At 38.0% G+C, this 16955-nt stretch overlaps 1 protein-coding gene across 8 annotated transcripts in view; it reads right to left on the bottom strand.

Annotated features, from left to right (window-relative positions):
- AFG1L (AFG1 like ATPase) overlaps positions 1-16955 on the bottom strand; it is a 226869-nt gene that overhangs the window by 153274 nt on the left and 56640 nt on the right. For all 8 annotated transcript variants that reach the window (XR_009558727.1, XM_060283447.2, XM_060283444.1 and 5 more), the window contains exon 3: positions 2654-2705. Coding sequence is in view for 7 of the 8 variants with exons in the window: in XM_060283447.2 (XP_060139430.1) it covers positions 2654-2705 (52 nt within the window). In the remaining variant the exon portion in view is untranslated. The remainder of the gene's footprint in view (positions 1-2653; positions 2706-16955) is intronic.

The raw sequence follows: 16955 nt of genomic DNA, 5'->3' as shown, positions 1-16955 counted from the left end.
CTTTTCACAGCTGACCTCCTGCAGAAGGAGCTGGAAGTGGTATCCTCCACCACTGCCTCCCACCCAAGAAGAATTTTGCTTTCCAACCCCTAACCTTAAAAACAGTCTAGCTTTCCACTGGTGAAATTATCAATGTGGAACAGGTAAGGTTAAACCAGGAGACAGCAAAAAAGGGACTGACAAACAAAAATGTACTTATTCTCTTCTAATGTACGGAAGAAATCACTAACCCTGCCATAACCACTCATTCTGCTAGTTTAGAGCTGAAACCTTGTTGTAAGAAAGCCAGCTGTAGGGTAAGAATGAAGCCACAAAATATTACTACTGAAGCTTTTGACTTCTGCATGAGATATGATAAGCATTTTATTAATGAAAACATTTCAAGATTGAACCATGATGATATCAATGCTCCTGGGGTTCCCGTATTGAGGGTCCATCTGAGTCAATCATCTCAACATACCTATGAAGACAGAGTAGAGTGAAGTGGGCATGACAGAGTCCAAGCCAAGGGCAGGAATAAGGAGAGGGAAAGGGATGCTATGAAACAGACATCTCTTTTCCACCAAGTCTCTTTAAAATTTAATATCTGTTTCCCAAGTCTAAAAAAGAAAAATAATAAAGAATAAGAGCTTGTAAAGGCATTCCGAGGCTATTCTCCCAGCCAGCGAGCCCCCCCAAAATGAGAATTTGACCTATCTTTTATTACCTATTTTGTAAGTATTCTAAACTAAACTGAGTATGGCCACCAAAATGTTCACCTCACTTCCTATTTCAGAATTCCTTTCTCTTCCCCTCTCTACATTATGAAGATGTTCCTAGCCAAAGATTGCCACACACCCAGCCTATGTGAATATCCCATGTTACACATCTTTTCTAATCCCTTCAAACATTCAGATAAATTACATTTATTGTACCTCCTTCAATTCGTTAGAATATGGCTATATTTTCCAAACTAAAAATCCAACAACTTTGATAGTTGTTGTTTTTATTTTTTTTAAGTCCTTTTGTAGAAGTGGAAACAGTTGTGCCTTACTAACCATCTCCATTTATGGTTAAGTGGTTAAGGTAACAACAGAAACAAAGATGCAGATTTTAGCAATGACAGAACATGAAAGTGAAGGTATAGGAAGTAAACGTTCTCCAAAGAGGCAAAAAATAAGAGATGACAACAGAATGAGATCTGCTAGTGGTGCCCAAAGGTGCAGACACACAAAACTGCTCAAGTACCTGGTATAAATTAGATTCTAAATAAGAAGCATACATTGGTCTCAAAAATACCAATTAGCCAATGAACTAAGAAAAAGAATAGTTTGAGCTTCTTTCACATTTTTAAAATCTGCAAGTTTGAAGAATCTCTATCATGCACTTTTTAAATACTAATTCCCTTTTTATTAGATTTGCTAAATCTATAAATGTAAAACAGGCATTTAGAGGCATTAGTAAACAAATCAGAAGAAGAGGGAGGACCCAGAAAAGAACATTTTGATCTTTAAGGCAGTATAACTACTTATTCAACTTCTATTATTTTTCTTACCCTAAAATTCTTATTAAGATAACAAACCTCTGCCACCACTTCCTCACAATGCAAATTTGTTGATCTCGTTACATTAAATGTGCATTTTGAGTATGTAAAGAACTGAAGGACAAGCCATAAGGTCACAGGAAGGAGGAGCCACCTTCATGACATCAGTGAAGGTGGGTAACCAGGGAGAGGTTTAAAACTGGAGAAAAAGATGTGATTGAAGGAAATAGAAACCAGAAACAGACAACTTCAGCAAGAATGAAGTCAGGGAAGAAGAAAGACATTAACTGATTAGGAAAATCCAGAAAGTAAGTGACAGCTCATAAGGTTTCCAAGAAAATGTGAGTCTTTGTGCCAGTGCATGACCAAGGAAATGTTACCACTCATATGTTAAGAACGTCTACTCAGGGACTTCCCTGGTGGTGCAGTGGTTAATAAACCGCCTGCCAATGCAGGGGACATGGGTTCGAGTCCTGGTCCAGGAAGATCCCACGTGCCTCGGAGCAACTAAGCCCGTGCGCCACAACTACTGGGCCTGCACTCTAGAGCCCGCGAGACACATCTACTGAGCCCGAGCACCACAACTACTGAAGCCCATGCGCCTAGAGCCCGTGCTCCTCAACAAGAGAAGCCACCGCAATGAGAAGCCTGTGCACCGCAACGAAGAGTAGCCCCTGCTCGCCGCAACTAGAGATAGTCTGCGCACAGCAACGAAGACCCAACACAGCCAAAATAAGTAAGTAAATAAATTTATTTTTTAAAAAAAGTAAAAACAAACAGCTTATTTTTTTTAAGTTATTAACCTGAGTCAAATAGCACTGAGCAATGAGATTCTGGTTTATCTAATAACCTATCTGGAAATGACTTCCTTCCCTGAGATCAACTGACTTTATACATTAAATAATGTTTGCACCCTAACATGCTAACTAATCCTGTCTTCAACTGCAGTCACCCTATGAGAAATAAAAGTAAAAACTAAGATAACTGCACTCCTCTCCTCTCTCCTATTTTACCTCACCTCATCCTGTTCCTGCTGGTAGTGTACTGAGGGATAGAAATGGAAGTTATCCCTGAGTGAAAGCTGGGAAACTTTTTGTTTGGACCACTTAAAACTTATTTTAACACACTTACCAACATCTCCATAAACATACAGGCCCCTTGGAGGTTTGCTCCTTGAAAAAAGCTGCAAATTAAGAACAAATTATAAATCTCCAACGTGGAAATAATCGAATATCATCATATACATAGTGTTCCTAACCGTGCTACATATACAGGACTGAAATGGGCTACTGTACACAATAAGTACAAAAAACTTGATACAAAAGGCTATGAAGCCCCACTTAGGTTTTAATATAGGAGGCAAGAATCATAAGAGCTCAGAGCAAGGCTCTGAAGTCACACAACTTAAGTTTACATCCACTTCACAATTTACTAACCATGTAATCTTCCCCCTCTTTCCCAAATGGGCTCCCCAAACAATGACAGCCTAGCTCATTCCCAGCAAACAAGAGATCAGAAGACTTTTTCTGAAGAAAGTGAATGGTTTCCAGAAATAAAGGCCCAAAGGCACCTAGTGTGGGTTTCTCCCAAAGAAAGAACTGGGTCCCTATCAGATCACCTTACAGTAAAGCATACTAGTCAACAAACCTCTTAAGATGGAGCCTTCAATCAGTTCATTAGTATCTGAAAAGACTCTCAAACGAATTGACAGCCAAGAATCAACAGAAATTTGAAAAAAAAACAGAAAAACTCCCGTTATGAAAGTTGGAGACCACAGAAAATATACAGGGGGCAAAAAACTCCAAGGAAACAGAGACTACACAGACATCAAAAGGAAACTTCAAAATAAAACTGTAACCAATATAATTAATATGCTGAGGAAAATAAAAGAAGTTATTAAAACTATAAAGCAGGAACAAAATGCAATTTTTAAAAGGAATATTAAGAACAAAAGAGAGTACTTTGAAATTTAACATATGGTAGCAGAAACAAAATTCCAGAAAAGGGATTAGAAGATAAGCTTGAGGAAATGTTAAAGAAATACAACAAATAAACAATGAAAGATGGAAAATATAAGAAAATTACAGGATTAATTCAGGAGGTCCAATATCTGACCAAAAGGAATTCCAGAAAGAGAAAATAGAGAAAAAAGAGACGAAGAAATTACCTAAGATTTTTCTCAAATCTGAAGGACGAAATTTCAAGATTGGGAGGACAGATTATATAAGTGTCCAACACAATGAGGGAAATAAGACGCATACCAAGTCATAATCCTGAAATTTCAGACACCAGGGATATAAAGGAAATCCTACAAACGTCCAAGGTGGCAGTGGGGTGGGCGTTCAGGGGGAAAGGTGGTGGGGAGCGGGTGGCTGGAGACAGGTCACAAACAACCGATAAAAACTTGAATAAAGTTTGAGGGGCAGTGATTTCCAACCTAATCCATCCAATCTATCCATCAAGTGTGAAAATGGGAAACTGACATTCCATACATACAGGGTCTCAAAAAACCCTCCGCAACAGAAATAGGAACACCTAGGCTCCATGAAACACAGAGGATCCTGGGGAGAATGCCCTGGTAAGATGGAGGGCTGCTCTCTAGAACCACAGTGGCACAAGCAGGACAAGAAAGCAATCAAGTCCAGACCAAAACAGGAGGATGGAGGCCTCAAAGGAAGAAACAAAATGGAACTTCTCTTTGCCTGATATTATTATCAACCCAAATTACCTTCCTGAATTTTGCTCCACTTAGAAGAGTAACCTTCAAACTGTATGACAGTTCCTAGACACCTGTGCAAAAACCAAGGTGAGCCAGAGCTGAGAGAGTTCAGAAAGGGTAAAGGCAGAAAGAAGCGAAGGTTATGCCCCTTAGCACCAACCAGAGCAGTCAATATTTTGACAGAGAACATTTTCAAAAGCTAGACTTCAGGATCCACTACCTAATGCTTTTGTTTTTTAATCTGTGGATTCCCTCCAGCATGCCTCAGAAACCTCTCTCACTTTCCTGTCCCTCAGCTTTCTCTATAAATCCAGCCTCTGACTCTAGTACGCCCCTTCCAAAAGAACCTTCACCATGGTTTAGGCAAAAGGATCTTCTTTGCTTTGATTCTGCCAGGTGGATATGCCTTCCCTGTGTTCCTCTGCACATTAACTCTCGATCTATTCTTAAATCTCAACTGAAAACAGATGCCACTCCTGCCAAAACCTCTTAATTTGTCTTGGTGTAATATCTTATGTGAACCATTCTTGTACATTGGTTATTCTATTTTCAATTTGCCAGAAAAAAAGCATCATGCTCCTCAATAATTTTAGAACAGCTTCAAATTAGAAAACTTATATACAACCTAATAATCTCTAAGTATATTCTATGTATTAGAAATCTTTTGAAAGCAACTTTTTGCATAAGGCAACTGGAAATGTTATAGCAATTCTTCACATCACATTTTGTAGAAACAGTCCGGGATCTAGTCATGATATAATCAACATATGCTGAACCAATGAAGTTCAAGCCAAAAATTTAACAAAGGTGGGGGAAAAAGATGACATGGGAAGAGCTCAATGCTGCTAAAAAAAAAAAAAAAAAAAATCACTTGGGCCTATCTTCTGTTTTACCCAAACTCAATGTATTTTTGAAAGAGCACTTTGGCAAATATTACAGTACATTATCTATTACATATATAATTTATATTATATTACATTTTATGGCAATATTTAGAAGATGATAAAGAGATATGGTTATAGAGTATCAAAGGAAAAGATTCTCAAACATCTGAGATCACAAATATCTCGTATGGCATAAATACTGTTTAAGAAGCAGATTTTACTCCAAATAAATTGATAAACACAATGGATAATCCTCTAACAATAAATGTTAGACATCATCTATCTAAACTATGTTATATACACACCAAGTATTTTCACTTGGAGAGGCAGGTTAGTTTTCTCCTCATAAAATTTCAGTCTTCCAAAAATTATTGAAATTATTTCAAAGGATTTAAAACTCTATATTTTAAGGGGAAAATCAGAGGATTGAATGGAGAACAGTAAGACTATTTAGAAGGCTGTAAAATGGATTCTAAAGAAGTTTTTTAATTCTTTATTCATAGTGGTCAATTCAGGGAGAGTTAGGTTCACACAGTTTTCTTCAAAATAACGACACAGGCACCCACATAATTTACATGATCCTAATTTACATTTTCTCACAATTTACCCTATTTTTCAGGTCCATTAAATTTCCTTTCCCAATGTTTTAATTTCCTGTAATGTGTTCCTATGTCTCAGAGCACTCCACCCTGGCATAGTTCCTGGGTGCTGGGGTTCTACATGTGCTCCCATCCTCCACAAGCCTCCTTCATCCTGCTCTCTACCCTGGGGGCAACCTTGCTGGCTGGCTGCTAGCTGGGTTCAGTCCCTGGGAGGCACTACTTGCAGGAGATAGGAGGGAGGGGGTGGAGAGAAATCCGGGTCATTCTCTCCCGTTGCTTCCCTGCTTCAGTGCTGTGTCTCTAGCAGAGCTGCATCCCTCCATAATCATTAGGTCCTCATGCCACAGCTACAGCTCTCTGCAGGCTCCTCCTTCACTCCTCCATCCTTTGTTTGCTGCCTTAGGCCTGCCCTGCCCATGACTCTCTAAGTCATCTCTTGATTCAGTCTTTAAAGTGCTGTGAACAGTTTCCTGACAGCGCTCTGATACACGCCCAACCTCTAAAATACACCTACTTAACACTGACTAGACAAAGACTTGAAGATCTGAACATGAATAAGTTTCTCTAGTGACCAGTTGTAAGATTTGTCATGTTACTTATATCTTAGGGAATTTGTGAAGTAGGATGATGACACCTTCTCTAATGTGTTTTTGATAAGGATCCAGTGATACTGTACAGATTGTGCAGATGGTAAGCTTAAGGATGATGTTGGAAGACAGTGGAAAGCTATCACCTACCTCCACTAAGCATAAAAGATATAAGGAAAGAGTATTAGAGTTGAACTCAAAAGATCTGGGTACAAATTCTGGTTCGGCTACTTATTAGCTATGTGACTCTGGGTAAGCCACATCAACTCTACAACCAGCCATTTCCTTATCTGTTAGGTGCAGGACACGGCACTGGGGAGTTCCCACTCACTGCCCACCTCTGCACACCTAATCACAAGGCCCACTCACTCATGCTGAAGACTGTAAACTTCATGTACTGATACCTGCTTCTATCCAAACCTATGGACCACTAAGAAGAAACATCGCACCCTTTGACACACCCTTCTCAAAGATCTGAACAACATTAATGTACACTTAAGCTATTTTATATCTATACAAACTCTACCAAACAAATCAAGAATACATTCAAGAACATGGAGCACATTTTCAAATACTGGGCATATTCCAAGCCATAAAGGAAACCTCAATAAACTCCAAAGAATCACTGTAGTCCAACCAAAATGGAATAAAATTAGAAATAAATGATGGAAGGATAGCTAAAAATAGAAAAATCTCATACTAAGATACTGACTTTCCCTCACATTCCCTCACGTCCACCCAGACTTCTGGGATTGCAATTTCACATAGGAAGTGGAAGTAGGTCCAACCCAATGCCTTCTGTTTTCTCTTTATAAAGATGTAGACATTTGCTGAAAGTGATAGGGGAAGTGTAGTTCAGCTTGAAGGGAGCTAAGAAGGCTCTAGAGAATCGTTACAGAGAAGAGTGAACTAACCAGCGAAACAGATTTGTTGACAAAATGGAGGGACACGCCTCAGGGCTTTCAGATTGTTCTCAACAATCTTCTATACCTGTGCAGTAGCCATGTCCTTTAGGTGAGAATGATCCCACTCCCAGCTCTATCCTCCACAACCGGATGAGGGGTTCAAGGGTGAGCTTATGACTAAGTCCAGTCAAGCAGAGTTCTGTTGTTCAACTCTAGGTGAAAGAGAAGCTCTAGTCTTCTGGGCAGTATGCTGTGTAGATGTGATGCTAGTTTGCTACTTTGAGATAAGCCAAGCTGAACACAAAGCCAAAATAATCAAGAGGGCAAGATCAAGAAGATCTCCAAGTAAGTAATAGAGTCAGGGGCCTAATACACTGCACCTGAAGCATACTTATCCCTGGACTTCTACATGAGCCAATGATTACTTGTATTATTTAACCTAATTTAGTTGGGTTTTCTGTTATTCGCAACTGAAAGCATTCTAACTGATGTCATAATATATTTTACTAGGCCATTTTAATGGTTTGCTATAAGTATTTATAAAAGTATCTGAAAGTATCTATTCTCAAGAGAGAGCTATAGTAATCAAAACAGTATGGTACTGGTATTAAAACAGACACACAGATCAATGGAACAGAACAGAGAGCCCAGAAATAAATCCACACATATATGATTAATTAATTTATATCAAAGGAGCCAAGGGTATACAAAGGAGCCAAGGGTATATAAAGGAGCCAAGATTCAAGGATAGTTTCTTCAATAAACGGTGTTGGGAAAACTGGACAGCCACATGAAAAAAAAAATGAAACTGGACCACTACTTATATCATACACAAAAACCAACTCAAAATGGATTATAGACTTGAACATAAGACCTGAAACCATAAAACTCCTAAAAGAAAACACAGGTGGTGAGCTGCTTGACACTGGTCTTAGCAATGACTTTTTGGATTTGATATCAAAAGTAAAGGCAACAAAAGCAAAAATAAACAAATGGGACTTTATCAAACTAAAAAGCAAAAGAAACAATCAACAAAATGAAAAGGCAACCTACCAAATGAGAAAAAATATTTTCAAATCATATGTGATATTTTAGTATCTAAAATACACAAAGAACTCATACAACTCAACAGCAAGAAAACGATCCAATTAAAAGATGGTCAGAAAATCTGAACAGACATTCTTTCCAAAGAAGTCATACACATGGCTAAAAGGCATGTGAAAAGATGCTCAACATCACTAATCATCAGGAAATGAAATCAAAACCACAATGAGATATCATCTCACATCTGTTAGAATGGCTATTACCAAAAAAACAAGAAATAAGTGTTGGTGAGGATGTGGAGAAAGGGAACCCTCATGCACTGTTGGTAGGAATGTAAATTGGTGCAGCCACTATGGAAAACAGTATGGAGGTTCCTCAAAAAGTTAAAAATAGAGCTACCATATGATCTAGCAATTCCACTTCTGGAAATTTATCCAAATGAAAACACTAGCTCAAAAAGATATCTGCAACTCCTTTTTCATTGCAGCATCATTTACAATAGCCAAAACATGGAAACAACTTAAGTGTTATACACACACACAATGTAAATTATTCAACCATTAAAAAAGAAAGAAATCCACATTTGTGACAAATTGATGGACACTGAGGACATTATGCTATGAGAAATAAATCAGACAGAGAAAGACAGTGTATGAACTCACTTATATGTGGAATCTAAAAAAAAACAAACTAAACTCATAGGTATCTAGTCAAGAGAGTATGTCAAGTTTAGGAGACTTACTATAATAAGTATTACAATACTATATACTAAATCAAAAGGGAGGATAATAAGAAAAGCAGCTATCAGAAAAATGTCTTTAAAATTTTTTTAAATGATATGAATAAATTGCCAATTGTCCAATAAGGAAATGTGCTGATGTCACAAGTGTTTGGGGTCCTAGTTGTTATGCATTTAGTGATGCACCCCAAACCACTAAATTTAGTAAAAATTTTATGATTTGAATTTTATATACATAAAAGCCCACTTCCACATAGAGAATCTTTTGAACGTGAGGACTATAATTTTTAAAGTAAATATCTGATAATTATTCTATCAAAATTTTATTAGACAAAGTCAAATGTAAAGCATGATTACTGGATTCAAACACACACAGTTAAAAGAACATTTGGGGGACAATTGAAGAAATCTGAATATGGGCTTCATATTTAGGATTGCCAGATAAAATACAGGATGCCAGGTAAATTTGAATTTCACACTGATATCAAATAATTTTTTAGTGCATGTATGTCCTAAATATTGCATGGTACATATATACACTAAAAAACTATTCATTATTTATCTGAAATTCAGGTTTATCTGGACATCCTGTATTTTTGTTTGCTAAATCGGGTGGCCCTATTTTAGATATCATTACATCAATGTTAAGTTTCTTGGGTATGATAATGGTAATATAGTTATTCAGGAAAAGGTCCTTGTTAGGAGATACATAATGATGTTTTTAGAGGTCAAGTGTTATGATATTACAACTTACTTTCAGATGATTAAAGAAAAAATATTGAGAGAGAGAGAGAGAGAAAAAAAGAAAACAAATGTGGCAAAATGTTAACCATTAGTGGTTTTAAGTGTACTGTTGAAATTTTTCAAAATAAAAAGTTGTGAAAAACAAAACAAAATCTGGTAAGGTGATTAATTACTGTATTACTTTTACTTTTGAACTAAGTCTAAAATTATTCTAAAATATCTACATATTTGCATTTTAGACAATTGCTTTCAAAACTATTCCTTTAACTTCTGCAAAGTAAACATTTGCCATCCATCATTCCAAATATTTTGATTTAATCATTCTAACTTTATGCTTTGTTCCTTATGATATTAAAATTCTAGCATTAAAAATAATCCCAGGTGGGCTTCCCTGGTGGCGCAATGGTTGAGAGTCTGCCTGCCGATGCAGGGGACACGGGTTCGTGCCCCGGTCTGGGAAGATCCCACATGCCGTGGAGCGGCTGGGCCCGTGAGCCATGGCCGCTGAGCCTGCGCGTCCGGAGCCTGTGCTCCACAACGGGAGAGGCCACAACAGTGAGAGGCCCGTGTACCGCAAAAAAAAAAAAAAAAAAAAAAAAAAAATCCAAGGTGATTCTCATCAAAGTTATAAATTAAAACAGCATGTCCTCCACCTTTCTGGGTTACTGTCTACCTGCTAGTCAAGTATAATTTCCATTAGGACAATTAGATAATAAGGGTGATGCTTTAAAATAAAGAGTTGGTTTCATTTGTTTAAAATGTAGGAATACTCCTTTTCCTGTTTCTCCCTACTCCCCTCACCATTCCATTACTAACTCCTAAAATGATAGACAGTGATTCCAGCTGGAATACTGAGCATAATTACATCTTTTAAAAACAAGCATTATATCATTCTCAACATAGACCACTGTTTAATAAAAGTAGATCACTTCAGGTTTCTAAGACGATCATTAAAGCTAAAGAACTGAACTATATGTTAGCACCCACAAATTCTCTTTAAATGAAAATCTTTTTTTAAATACCATCAGCTGATTTGCAAAAGAACCCTTGTAACCTAAAGTACACCAATTTGTTCAGTTTACTAGTATAATTAAGCCTTTTAAGTACCTAAATAATAAACAAGTGTGGGGGGCAGAGTTTAAACCTCTACAACTAGCATAAGAAACGGCTCAATTTCTCATTATAACAGAATTTGAAGATGCAAATGACTTTTTAATGTTGCATGCATTCAAGCAACAAGCATTTCTAAGTGCCTATGTGTGTCAGTGGGAGACAAATGACAGGAGGCAATTTCTCCAGCAAATCCTTCCAGTTCACTCACTCCTGATATTCGAATTCTGGACTAGCTTAGGTGAAGATAAGCTAGGTGTGACCTACTCCAGTCCACCACTTGTTCAGAGGGATATCCAGGACTTAAGCATAATTCTCAAACCTACCTGGAGTTTATCAAAAGAAGGATGTGGAAAATATTCCTCAGTCTGAACCTAGTTGAGGTTCTGAATTTGAGGGATTAAAGTGGCCTTCCAGGCTTCTCCTGGATTTTCAAAGAACTGACACTATGGAGGAAATGAGAACACAAACATGTCCACAGAGAAGCAAGTGAATATAAAAACTCACAGAGGGCTTCCCTGGTGGTGCAATGGTTAAGAATCCGCCTGCCAATGCAGGAGACACGGGTTTGAGCCCTGGTCTGGGAAGATCCCACATGCCGTGGAACAACTAAGCCCGTGCACCACAACTACTGAGTCTGCGCTCTAGAGCCCGCAAGCCACAACTACTGAGCCCATGTGCCAGAACTACTGAAGCCTATGTGCCTAGAGCCCATGCTCCGGAACAAGAGAAGCCACGACAATGAGAAGCCCACGCACCACAACGAAGAGTAGTCCCTGCTCACTGCAACTAGAGAAAGCCCGTGCACAGCAACGAGGACCCAATGCAACCAATAAATTAATTAATTAATTTAAAAAAAAAAACAAAAAAACTGACAGAGACACCTATGCTCTCACACAGACATATGGATAGGCTCACAGCCACCAGGACAACTGCCTTCAGAGTCAGCAGAGAATTATTTTGTGAATCTTCAGTGATTGCTTTGTTATTCATTCAAATCTTCAGGTTTTTTTCATTTATTCCAGAAACATGGATTGAGCATTGATCACCTACTTTGTATCAGGCAGTGAGCTAAGTTCTGCAGACCTAAAAGATCCAGAAAACAATGACATGGTATTTACTAAAGGAGCATGTGGTCACCAGGTGGGCCATGTGAGACGGGCTACAGTAAAAGGATGGGGGGACAGGCAGCCTTAACAAAGACCCAAAGGCAAGAGAAGGCCCCAGTCTTGTCTAACAATCTTCAAGTAGCTTGTCACAGCTGCTGCTTTTATTGTCAGCAGAGAACAAAGACAGATGAGGCCAGCAAGAGACAGGGACCAGGCAGGCTCAAGGACCCTGTAGAACTTGCTAATGAGTTTGTACTTTCTCTAGAGGGCACTGAGAAGTCTTAAGCAGGAGAATGGTCCAATCAGATTATCCATTAGAAATATCATTATTGATACAGTGTGGAGAATGCATTGAATGGGAGGAAACTGGAGGAAAAGACAACACTACCTATTACCTGCTCTGCTGACAAGCCACCCTTGCCAGGTGGAAGTGTGGTTCACGGAGAAATACTTGTGGGGACTTTTTGTGGTTCATCAGGGCAAAGGTAACTGAAGGCAGCTCTGTGGTGGTCTTCACTGCCAAGAAGGGACTATGGATTACCTTGGAGCTATGCTTCACGCTTCTCCTGGAGAAGCTGTACATGGCTGTGGTAGTGTGGCCTGAAATGTGTGTTCAGTGTTCAGGTCCTAATATCTGCACATCTCCATTGAAGATGATGGCATGGATTGGAATTGCTCAGTTTTTCTTTATAGTTCTCTTGTTTCTAAATAGAGGTTTTCACTCAGTTAAAAACCAATTATAAGGACTTCCCTCGTAGTCCAGTGGGTAAGACTCCGTGCTCTGAATGCAGGGGGCCTGGGTTTGATCCCTGGTCCGGGAACTAGATCCCACATGTGTGCTGCAACTAAGAGTTCACATGCCACAACCAAAAAGTCCGCATGCCGCAACTGAAGATCCCACATGCTGCTACTAAGACCCGGTGCCGCCAAAATAAATAAATAAATATTTTTTAAAAAAAATAAACTGTATAAAGCAAAATCAGAATTACTATTCAATTTAAAAAAACTAATTGAAGGCAAATATGTAACTCCTGAGAAGTTTAATATTGTTAAAAGACAATATAGCTTCTTAGAGTTATCCTTAAGAAGTGCCAACTTCATAGAGAATCTTTAGGAACAGCAAATGTGGAGGCAACTGGTGAAGAACTCCGAGCTTCAGGCTTTAATAGATTTATGGAAAAACAACTGAAAAAAGAAATCTAAATAATTTAGAACTAGATTAATTGACTGGTAACTTTATAAGGAGAATGAAATCACTACAACAGAAATCAAAATCTACCACATCCTATGGCTTTTCCAAATAAAGCAATGCCCTTCACCGAAGGGTAGGCCTATATCTGAAAAGAGGTCTTTCCACTGCCCTTTACTCAGATTCTCACCTTTAGCAGCATGCTTTCCTCCCTACTTCTTCCTCCATGTCCTTGTTGCCAGTGGATCCAAGTGAACAAGCCTTAAAATAGAGACCTGTTTTCCTTCTTCATAAATATTTTCTGCCAAGGGATTTTTCTTGTCTCCTGTCTATCCATCCTGATTTTCCTCTCTTATGTGCTGGATTTCCCCCCACCATTCCCACATCCTGAAATGAATAAAGAATTATCTTTAGGGTTGATTCAGTCTTCACACAAGCCTACTATTGAATATTCTGAATCTGAGAAGAAACTTGAGACCTTTTTTTTTTTTTTGTCTCTCTTCAAACGTAATTTTGATTTCTCAATTTTAGTTTCAAAAACTGCTGTTATTTAAGTGGTATACTTTTGCACAAATGGAAGCTTTATAGAATAATAATTCTCAGAAATGTTTTATAAAGTTTATTTAAATATTAATCTTGAGTGCATTATTTACATTTTATTATTCTCTTTTATTTTTTTATTTTTTTTGCGGTACGCAGGCCTCTCACTGCTGTGGCCTCTCCCGTCGCGGAGCACAGGCTCCGGACACACAGGCTCAGCGGCCATGGCTCACAGGCCCAGCCGCTCCACGGCATGTGGGATCTTCCCAGACCGGGACACAAACCCGTGTCCCCTGCATCGGCAGGCGGACTCTCAACCACTGCGCCACCAGGGAAGCCCCGGGGCTACTCTTCATTGCAGTGCGCGCGCTTCTCATTGCAGTGGCTTCTCTTGTTGCGGAGCACAGGCTCTAGGCGCGCGGGCTTCAGTAGTTTTGGCATGCGTGCTCAGTAGTTGTGGCTCGCAGGCTCTAGAGCACAGGCTCAGTAGCTGTGGCGCACAGGCATAGCTGCTCCACAGTGTGTGGGATCTTCCCAGCCCAGGGCTTGAACCCGTGTCCCCTGCATCGGCAGGCGGATTCTTAACCACTGCGCCACCAGGGAAGCCCAGCATATATTTTTTATGGGATTTATGTTGTTAATTTTGATGTATATCCTTAGAACCTTGTCCTTCAAGAGTAAATGAATAGTAATTTTATTCATAAAATTTCTTTATGAGAAACAGAATTAGAAGTCTCAAGTGAAGCAATAATATGGAATAAAATACATTTAAATCCTTTTATTTAGAGTGGGTTTTCAAAGACTGTCCCCATATGCATTTTATACCCATATGAATTTTTGTACTTAATTCACTGAGTTATAAACAGCTGTTTATGACCATTTCTTCCACTGAATAAGGTATCACTGAAATCACAAAACATTAACCTTAATTACACCTGTATCCTTGGCTCCATGGAGCCTAGTACATAGTGAGGACCAACTCTTCTTGTTGTTGTTGAACTGAATTTATATATGATAATTCCAGGCGTTCTGATAAACAAAGAGATACATTTTCTAGCTAAGCATGATAAATTTTTCTGTAAAACGAAAAATCATTTGCTTTTCCCAGCTACACAATAGAACTTCTTTCCCCAGTGCTCACCCTGGAGATGTATTAATCTCCTAAAGGACAAGAAGACACTTGGCTAAGTATTTCCCCAGTATGTAAAATGGACACATTACCTGGAAAAGACAAACTCTGCTGAACATGGGGTAAGATTAAGTCCAATGTACATAGAACTCAGAAACATCTGGCATTCATGAAAAAGATTTAAGGCCAAGAAAACTCAGCTGATGAGATTCCAGAAAGAGGAAAGAAGTTTCATCGCTAAAAACCTCTTACTAAGATATTCCCTATGTCTTGCTGAGTACTTTTTGAGCTAATAATACCCCTTCCTCACTCAGTCTATTTGTAAAAAGCAAATGCTGAACTAGTAGAGTCTAGAATTATATTATCAGGAAAAGTTATAATTTCCTCAAAATTATTTTCTTAAATCAACTAACCTGTTGAAATATCTCACAGTTACACTTAAAAATACTTTTATTATGGAATATTATAAACACGCTAAATTGGAAAAAATATTGAATACCTGGTTACCTGCCACACAGCTTTATCAAATCTTTATATTTTGAAATATTTATTCCAAAATTTAATAACACATTAGATAGAGTTGAAGCCCCCCCTTTGTGCCCTTCTTGCTCAGAGTTAACAATTCTGATTTTGAAGTTTATCATCTCAACATTCCATTTTAAAAAATACATTCTGATTTACTTATCTATTTTTGTGGCATCTGCTAGTTATCACCCCAAAACAGACTCTTCTTTGTCCATTTTTCTACTAAGTTGTTTGATTTTTTTTTCTATTTTTGGTAGGAGTTCTTTATATATTCTAGATATATATAGTCAATTATAGTCAATCTATTAGTCAATTACTTTTGATGCAAATATTTTCTCCCAGTCTGTGGTCTGCCTTTTCACCTTTCTATGGTGCTTACTGTTGACTAGAAGTTTTAAATTTTAGTATAGTCAAGTGTATCCAACTTTACCTTTATAATTTAAACTTTCATATCTTGTATAAGAGAGTCTTCCTTTCCCCAGGTTCACAAAGATAACCCTCTATATTTTCTTCAAGAAGTTTTAAAATTTCACTTTAAACTTAGAACACTGACTCTATGGAATTTATGTTTATGTTCAGAGAGGTAGGTACCTAATTTTATTTTCCTTTTCACAAAGATCATCAATTGTCTCATCTCTGCTTACTGACTAGACCATCTTTTTCCCACTGATTTTCAGTGTCAACTCAATGGTATATCAAGTCTCCATGTATCTCCTAGACTTCCTATTTTGTTCCATTTGTCTGTTTGTCTATATAATAAATCAGTGAATAGTTCTGTTGACTAGAGGCAGGTATACATAAAGGGAAGTAATGAAAAATCAGATTGGAAAGCTAGACTAAGTACAGTTCCAAGAGAACCTTGAATACTATTAATGGTCTCCCACCAGCCCTCAAATCTAGTCAGGAAGCAGTCATCCATCTATAGCAGGGGTTGGCAAATTATGGCCTATAGGCTAAATCCAGTCTGAAATCTGTTTTTCTAAATAAATATTTATCAGAATACATTTATTTTTGAATTATCCATGGCTACTCTGATTACAATGGCAGAACTGAATAGCTATGACAGAGATCATATGGCCCCCTAACCCTAAAAGATTTCCTACATGGTCCTTTACAGAAAATATTTGCCAACCCCTGATCTAGAGACCTGACCAAAATCTCAGCATAGATTCCATGGCTCTAATGCCTCCTTATGGCCTACATAATTCTGCTGCCATAACCAAAGTAGTCAGTTTTGGCGGACAATGACAGATAAAATTCCTATCTCAGACATTATAAAATAGGGCTACACCCCTTTTCTTTAAATTTATTTTAAGGAATTTATAAAAGACATTCTCATCTGGCAAGGGGGGGGAGAACTGGATGAAGGTGGTTAAAAAGTACAAACTTCTAGTTATAAGATAAATAACAGGGATGTAATGTACAACATGATTAATATAATTAACACTCCTGTATGTTATATGTGGAAGTCGTTAGGAGAGTGAATCCTAAGAGTTCTTATCATAAGAAAAAAGTATTTTTTTCTTTCTCTTTTATTTTGTATCTACAGGAGATGATGGATATTCACTGGACTTATGTGGTAATCATTTCATTATGCATGTAAGTCA

Source organism: Globicephala melas, chromosome 14 (assembly GCF_963455315.2).
Source record: "Globicephala melas chromosome 14, mGloMel1.2, whole genome shotgun sequence".
NCBI classification, from domain to species: domain Eukaryota; kingdom Metazoa; phylum Chordata; class Mammalia; order Artiodactyla; family Delphinidae; genus Globicephala; species Globicephala melas.
Note: the sequence above shows the minus strand (reverse complement) of the source record. Positions and strands in the feature narration are given on the sequence as shown.